At 37.4% G+C, this 7939-nt stretch overlaps 2 protein-coding genes across 2 annotated transcripts; both read left to right on the forward strand.

Moving 5' to 3' along the window:
- The first annotated feature begins 581 nt into the window (after positions 1-581).
- rpl34 (ribosomal protein L34) lies at positions 582-3198 on the forward strand. Its single transcript, XM_060874366.1, has 4 exons — positions 582-736; positions 1318-1417; positions 2385-2488; positions 3077-3198. Exons 1-4 carry the CDS (start codon positions 672-674, stop codon positions 3159-3161), a joined length of 354 nt encoding a protein of 117 aa, XP_060730349.1. The 5' UTR covers positions 582-671; the 3' UTR covers positions 3162-3198.
- A 2004-nt stretch (positions 3199-5202) lies between these two features.
- ostc (oligosaccharyltransferase complex subunit) lies at positions 5203-7703 on the forward strand. Its single transcript, XM_060874367.1, has 4 exons — positions 5203-5511; positions 6343-6436; positions 6540-6737; positions 7292-7703. Exons 1-4 carry the CDS (start codon positions 5373-5375, stop codon positions 7308-7310), a joined length of 450 nt encoding a protein of 149 aa, XP_060730350.1. The 5' UTR covers positions 5203-5372; the 3' UTR covers positions 7311-7703.
- Positions 7704-7939: the final 236 nt, after the last annotated feature.

Consider the following 7939-nt stretch of genomic DNA (forward strand, 5'->3'; position numbering starts at 1 on the left):
AAACAAATTAAATCAAGGGACTGATAAAATTGGCTAAAAATATATATATTAAAAAAAATAAAAAAAAAAATACAAGAACTTTGGGTTGCGATTTTTAAACAAAAATCCGTTCAAAATATCTGTTTTCAAACATTTTGTGAAACCTGTTTAATAAACGGTACAAAAATGGCCGTCTTTTATGTTGACCAGACCAAAAACGAACCATTTCCGGTTGTCGAAAGGGTTTTCAACTTTCACCCCGTCTCTTTTCCTTCCTCTTCCGTTTCGGTGATATCAGGTATGGCGGATTATGTTTTATCGGGAAAGAAACGAGAAAAATAATCGCTTGTCATCTCCGTGCTTAGAGCTTCGTATACAAATAATTTGGGCCTGTACGTGTCATTTAGACTGTAGAGAAATAAACCTGTATGATATTGAGTCGGTTTTCATCTCCAGAGGCTTTTTATTCGCTCTTTATTCGCGCTAGTGAGAATGTGAGCTAGTCGGCTAAAGCCGCTGTAAAAACCTCACGGCTCTTGTATAATATTGATGTTTGTAGATGATATGAAACACCTGGTGGTTGTTTGGGAGTTGAAATGAAAGTAGAAAGTTTAGCTTTTAGTTTTTTGTTTTTTCTTCAGCACGATGTTTGTTTTGATAAATTTGTCTGTATTTTCTTCTCCAGGTCCAAGATGGTTCAGCGCCTGACTTACCGCCGTAGGCTGTCCTACAACACCACCTCCAACAAGACCAGACTGTGAGTGACACTGTTCATGTGTCTGCACTGATGTAACACTGTAGAGCTAAAATCGGGACATCTGTGTAGTACAATCATGTCAGGTTTAGATGATGAAATATGTCAGTACTTCTACACTGAACAGGAATGAGTAGTGAATTGGGTTCTGTCTGAATTCTGTGTTGGTTCATTATAGTATTTCTGCACATGCAGTATTTACACTGGTCTGTGTTTTATTGTCTTGTGTATTGTCTTTTTTGTCTTGTTTGTCCTGTCCTGCACTGTTTGCACCAGGTTGAACAGTTGCACTTTATGTGGCTAGGACTAACTTACTAAGTCTTTAGCTCTGTCTTTGTTTTATGTAGCACCAGGGTCCTGGAGAAACATTCTCATTTCACTGTACTGCAACAGATATATATGGTTGAAATGACAAAAGTTTCTTGAGTTGGTTAATGAATGAAAATTTTAACACAAGCAGAAGGAAACAAGTTGTTAGATTGACAGCATCACATCACCCTGTCATGGACACCATGTATTTGCACTGCAGAGTGCTTATGTTAAAGACCGCATTGAAAACGAACAATCGTTTGTTTTGCTGCCAGATCCCGGACTCCTGGTAACCGGATTGTGTATCTCTACACTAAGAAGACCGGCAAAGCTCCCAAGTCAGCATGTGGAATCTGCCCCGGTAGACTGCGTGGTGTAAGTATTTTTAGATAAAGCTTGTTCATTGTCTCAGCACCTGAAAGATAACTAACACGAGTTTGTCGGGTGTATGAACAGATTAGTTATGAACACTCTTCATCTGCCACTCGGGTAGACTCAGACTGATGGAATCAAAATCATTGTTCATAGGCCCACTAGAGGAGCTATGGGTTAAATATATATTTTTCCAATGTAATAATGGCACGGTGTGACACCTGTAGTGGTTTAGAAATTGTGGACCATGTGGCTATGCTTCACAAACCCCACATTGTGAAACGGGTACTTTTAGACCAAAGTGTAGAAACATTCCACATTTGTAAGTTTAGTAGGATTTGGCCATTCTGTGTCACTTGGTATACTAAACTATTTTTACTTAATGCTTATATAGGAAGGAATTATGAATGCCGTGGGAATGTCCATGCCGTCAATATCCTCTAAAATTGCTTTTATTTAATCATAATGTAGACTTAGTAAATGGTGGCAGTACAAGCACAAAGAAAATTCATGTAATCAAGCATCACAAGGTGGCAATAGTTTTTTTTTTTTTTTTTTTTCCCCTCCCAATTTCATCTTGAGCTTCAGAGGTTGGAATGGGATTTATTTTTCTTTTCTGAAAGCATGACCTTTTTTGACAGTCCAATCACTTAATTTGCACCCAGCTGCTTCAGCATTGTTTACTCTGAATTAGGTTTTAAGTAAGCCTGTTGTCTACACTTCAATGTGCACTTGTTTTGCTACTGAACTGTCTTGACGCAATTATTTATTGCTTCAACAGGTTTGAAATAGTACTGTAATGAATGTTGCAGTTTGGCTTCAAAACACACTCCTAAAATTGCCTTTTGTCTTCCCCTGATGGGAACGAAGTTCTCTTCCGTGGTCTTGTTATTCTTCTTAGTGTTATGTAAAATTTAAAAAAGAATGAATACATTTCCTTGCTAATTGTGGTCACATTTGGTTTGAACAGATCCGTGCAGTGAGACCTCAGGTTCTTATGAGGCTCTCAAAGACCAAGAAGCATGTGAGCAGAGCCTATGGTGGTTCCATGTGCGCCAAATGTGTGCGTGACAGGTAAGAACTTAAAAATGTTTTGTAGAATAATGTAGTCCCTAACCCCCCCCCCCCCCCCTTTTTTTTTTTGGTCAGGACTGCTTTTTTATTTTTTGAATTAAGAAATTTCAAGTAAAATGTATGTCAGTGTCGTGTGGGTGATTAACACAACTATACAAACATGTTTTGATGCAAATAAAGATTGCATGCAAAGCTTTGTACAGTATATTATGGTTTTATGACTGCTTAAAATTACAAGTGTATTGTTGGGTATGGTTAGAATAGAAACAAAAATGCTTTTGCTTTTTTTTTTTTTTTTAATTCTTGGAAAATGCTGATTTTTGTTCAGCACTATTAGAATGAGTATGATTTATGTGAATTCTAGCTACCCTGATTGCACTGTACATGACTTGCTTGAATTTTTTTTTACTGCTTGAATTTTTTTATTGAATAAACGGAAATATGATATTTTAATATATATATTTTCCAACTTTTTTCTGCACTAGTACATAAAATGTAAATTTGGGCACAATATGGACACTTCCTATACATATTGTTTTGGATATTATATCTATAATGCAACTAACTGGCTTATTTTGTATCTTCCAGGATCAAGCGTGCTTTCCTTATTGAGGAGCAGAAGATCGTTGTCAAAGTACTGAAGGCACAGGCACAGAGTCAAAAAACTAAGTAAATGAGTTTGTGTACTTTAAAATAAATGTTGGATCAAATTTGTGTCCTGTTATGCTTCATATATATATTTTTTGGTTCATTAATACATGCTCTTATTTGAATACCACAGGTAGTTGCAAAGCTAGTTTAGCATTCATTGGCCTTTAACATTCTTTGAATGTAAATGTTTGTGTAAACCAAACAAGTCTTCTTATAGATTTAATAATTTGTGTATGTTGCTTGCCAGTAACATGCACAGGATTTCTGACATGGCTCACATCCATGCAGTGATGCACACAGATAGGAGCATGAAAAATGGTTGCTCTTGGGTTTTCCAGGTACATACAGACCATTTAAATAAACTGCTACTTACTTTCTGTGACTGCTTTACCATGGTTAGGGCACCGTGCGGGCGCACGCACATTTTCTCTCACTCATTCACACCTAGGGACAGTTTATCCTACTACCATTTCTTGGGAGGTGGAAGATAACCAGAGAATTGAGAAGAAAACTCAGGCACAGGGAGAACATGCGTTCATCCTTTAGATAAATGCTTACTTTAAAATTATGGGGGATAGGACATTGTATAAAATATTTTATTAATCAATAGGAATTGCAGAATGTAGAACAGCTCTGTATTAGACTTTTTCATTGTACAAGTAAGATTGGGGCATTTTGAGGTGAAATGGTACTTGATATTTTACAAGTATATTATTTAATCCCACTACATTTATTACTTCAGCTCTGATGCTGTAATATGTTACAGTTTCTACTGATATCAATAAAGGAATCAATTATTATTTTCCATTCATCTACCCTTTCCATCCATAACCTGGAGCCTATTCAAGCGATCTCGGTACACACGATGGGGGACAAATTCGATGGGGTGCCAAGCCATCACGTCTTTGCACTGGAGGAGGAAATTTACATTTACAGCATTTGGCAGATGCCCTTATCCAGAGCGACTTACATTATCTAATTTTTTTTTATACAGCTGAGCAATTGAGGGTTAAGGGCCTTGCTCAGGGGCCCAACAGTGGCAGCTTGGCAGACCTGCGATCGAACTCACAACTTTTCGATTGGTAGCCCAACCACTAGGCTACCACATTCCCGTTGAAGCAATGAAGCAAGGGGAGAACATGCAAACTCCATGCACACAGCCAGGGGTGATTCTAGAATTTTCATTTTAGGGCGGCTCAGCCCCCAGGGTAGGACTGTATACTACTAACCTTATTGCAATCCACTATTCCATTATATTCCATGTATTTCACTGTAAAAAAAGTGAAAAATTTAGATGTGTCCAGTCTAATGTAGTCTGTGAATGTAGTTTTTGTTTACAATGAAGACTTCCTGATTCATTACTCACTGTACAAACACACGTACACACGTTTCCAGTACAAACACAACATTTTACTGTTCGCATTTCTATGCTCACATAAAAACCTCAGATAAGGAACTTTTTTGACAAGAAAAAAATAAACTTTTGACCAACTTTTAACCAGAAAATAACATAAAAGCCGTCCCTGCGGATTGAAGAACGCGCTGAATCCACGCAGACTCAGTTCAGGGGAGGAGCCGAATCATGACGCAGCTTGTCGCCGCTTCAAATGCGTTTTTAAAGGGGACTGAAGCGATCAAAAAATAATTAAATCAAATAATTTTTTGATTAATTATCAAAAAAAAGGGCCTAGTGACCCCCCTGCACACAGCACAGATAAGGGAATCAAACCTTTTAACCCTTCATTGGAGCTGTGTTGAAAACATGCTTTTATTATTATAAAACAACTGTGTTTCCCTGCTTATGAACAAGATATGAACATACCAGGAACCTCGTGACAACCAACCAGAATAGTAACAGCTCTGTGTTGAACTGAGATGGTTTAGAAAATGAATGTTTACTTCTGAGGGATCAGAGAAGAGTAATAATGACCACTACAGAATGGACCACAGCCAGATGTTGTGCTATTATTTTGTCATTTTTCGACAAAACCGGACGGTTTCAGACGTAGCTCAAACGTTCATCAGGACAGAAATGATTTAAATGTACATTTCTAAGTGTAATTTAGAAGTACGTGATATAAAATAATCACGATGTTTACTGAAGGGAGTCCTTTATTGTGGCGGTTAGCTGTGTATGCTAACGCCCGGTGTGTTTGAGCTACTTCCTGTACACGTCGCTCTTACGGCACTGCACTGACCAGACAGGAGTGTAAAGAAAAAAGGGCAAAGAATTATGGAAACTTTAATCGGCCTGCCGTTTGCTGTGTTAGAATGTCCAAATATCAAGCTAAAGAAGCCGTCCTGGCTGCACATGCCCTCTGCTATGACCGTATATGCTGTTGTGATTGTGTCCTACTTTCTCATCACAGGAGGTGAGTAAACTAGTGTTAGCCTGCTGTGTGTCTGTAAGAGTCTCTGTGGAAACGTCCTGCAGCTCATTTCTACTATTCTCTTCATAATAATAATAACAATAACAATAATAATAATAATAATAATAATAATATGTCATTATTTCGATGTATTTCATTGCTAAGATTCCTCGTTAACGGTTTGCACCGACGGTTATTAATGTTTAAATCAGCTAGCTGAAGTGCAGTTAGCATATTAGCATCACATCTCTCATTTAGCTGAACTGCAGATGTCGTGTAGAGTTTCAACGAAATAGAAAAAAATAAGTCAATATCGAAAAACAAAAGGCAACTAAATGACCCTGAGGTGTAGTAGAATTATAACTGATGTACTTTTATATATCACTAAAATCAGCTACATAGTGAAGGACATTAATATGTCCATTATGTACTGCTACTAATAGCAATAATACATTTTGCTTGTACCCGAGGACACAAAAGGTCATTAAAAGCAGATAGACAATGACAATAAAAGACAGAATATTAAAAACAAAACAAAAAGGATAAAATATTTATCCATCATAAATGTATGACGTTCCTGGATAGAGTCTCACTGGACCCAGAGCTTGTTCACTAAACACTAGTCATGAGGCTGGATACACAGCCTATCACAGCACACACACACACACACACACACACACACACACACTTACCTGCATGTGTTTTTCCCCCCAGAAGAAATCGGTGTGAATTCAGAATTGAACAAAAGCCCTGGAGCTGTGAGATAGAAACACTACCCGCTGTGCCATCATGCAGCCTATTATATTAAAAATATATATTTTATTTTACTTCCAGGTATAATCTATGATGTTATTGTAGAGCCACCCAGTGTGGGTTCAATGACTGATGAACACGGTCACCAGAGGCCTGTGGCGTTTTTGGCTTACAGGTAAGGTTTATGAGCTTAAATCATGGACCTTAGTTTTCTGTTGTGAATTTGAGTCTTATGTGTATTCTGATAAATCCATGTATTGTGTGTGTGTCTGTCTCAGGGTGAACGGGCAGTATATTATGGAGGGTCTGGCTTCCAGCTTCCTCTTCACCATGGGAGGTCTCGGCTTCATCATTCTGGACCGCTCCAATGCCCCAAATATTCCTAAACTTAACCGCTTCTTGTTGCTCTTCATTGGCTTTGTGAGTGTGCTGCTGAGCTTCTTCATGGCCCGAGTGTTCATGAGGATGAAGCTGCCGTAAGTCCAAACTTTATTTTAGTGTATCAGTTGATCTTCTCCATCAGTGACTCCATTAATTCAGTCTTTGTTTAAAGGATATGTGAAAATGAAATTTGGAAATGTTTAGCATTGAGGTTTATGTACAAATGCAGAATTATTTTGCAAAGGAAAAGTTAAAAAAAAATTATTTTAGACAAAACACTTGGATGATGTCATTCAAACATTTCACATTAGTTACCTGGATATTACTGTTTACATTAAACCAGAACTACATAGGACTGAATCACTGTTCAGTGAAATTCCCTTGTGCTAGATAAGTATTTTATGCATGTTCAAGCTGACAGCCTTATAATAAGTTTGTTTTTATCAGTCATAGTGAATCATCTTAGCCAGAGGAAGTGTTCACAGTACAATACAAAAAATACATTACAAAAAATAGCTTGGTTTAACCTAACATGCTGCTTAAAGCTTAGGTAAATGCTGTTAGGGATATCATGCATGTTGTTTTCTCATGAACCAACCAGAATGTATTTTGTGTAACACATTTATAATTGTGTTTGTCTCATTTGCAGTGGATATCTCATGGGTTAAATCTGCACAAGGCCTTATCATGTGGCAGGCAACACAGGCAGACACAGAAGGATGACTGCAAATGCACAGAAAATAACCTTCTGGATCAGTGTGATGATTTTGTGTGTGTGTGTGTGTGTTTGAGAGAGAGAGAGAGAGAGAGAGAGAGAGAGTGTAACTTGTCCCTATACCCAAGGGCTTGAGGTTACAGTGTTTAGGTTCATTATATTTTGAACAAAATGTGCATATCCTGATTTGGAAGGCAGTGGTGTATAAGAGTTCGATGCTAAGTTATCAGAATTGGTTTGCATATAAAGTCAATTATGTGCAAGTATAAAAAGGATTTAAGTCTGGCCTGTGTGGGGTGGGTTTTTCTACAGAAATCTAAAATTAAAGCTCTTTATACAACTCTGATGATTGTGCTTTTTTATATCTGTAAATGACACCTTTGCAGATTCAAAATGTTGGTCTAAATATGAATTGAGTATGTAATGAAATTAATGTAATGAAGTATGAGTATGTAATGAAATCTTACAACTCATTTTATGACTGCACTCAGATAAAAAGTTCTGACATCTCCTGTCAAGTGTTGGCTGTATAAATATTTACTCACTAACTCAGTCACTGAACTGTTAATGCTTTGGTTTCAA

This window comes from Tachysurus vachellii, chromosome 7, assembly GCF_030014155.1.
Source record: "Tachysurus vachellii isolate PV-2020 chromosome 7, HZAU_Pvac_v1, whole genome shotgun sequence".
NCBI classification, from domain to species: Eukaryota; Metazoa; Chordata; class Actinopteri; order Siluriformes; family Bagridae; genus Tachysurus; species Tachysurus vachellii.

Excerpts from the sequence above, each read along its gene's own strand:
- rpl34 (XM_060874366.1), top strand. The coding sequence starts at position 672 with ATGGTTCAGCGCCTGACTTACCGCCGTAGGCTGTCCTACAACACCACC. Across the intron at positions 737-1,317 it reads ACCTCCAACAAGACCAGACT|ATCCCGGACTCCTGGTAACC; the intron begins GTGAGTGACACT and ends TTTTGCTGCCAG. Across the intron at positions 2,489-3,076 it reads GCCAAATGTGTGCGTGACAG|GATCAAGCGTGCTTTCCTTA; the intron begins GTAAGAACTTAA and ends TGTATCTTCCAG.
- ostc (XM_060874367.1), top strand. The coding sequence starts at position 5,373 with ATGGAAACTTTAATCGGCCTGCCGTTTGCTGTGTTAGAATGTCCAAAT. Across the intron at positions 5,512-6,342 it reads CTACTTTCTCATCACAGGAG|GTATAATCTATGATGTTATT; the intron begins GTGAGTAAACTA and ends TTTTACTTCCAG. Across the intron at positions 6,437-6,539 it reads GTGGCGTTTTTGGCTTACAG|GGTGAACGGGCAGTATATTA; the intron begins GTAAGGTTTATG and ends TGTCTGTCTCAG.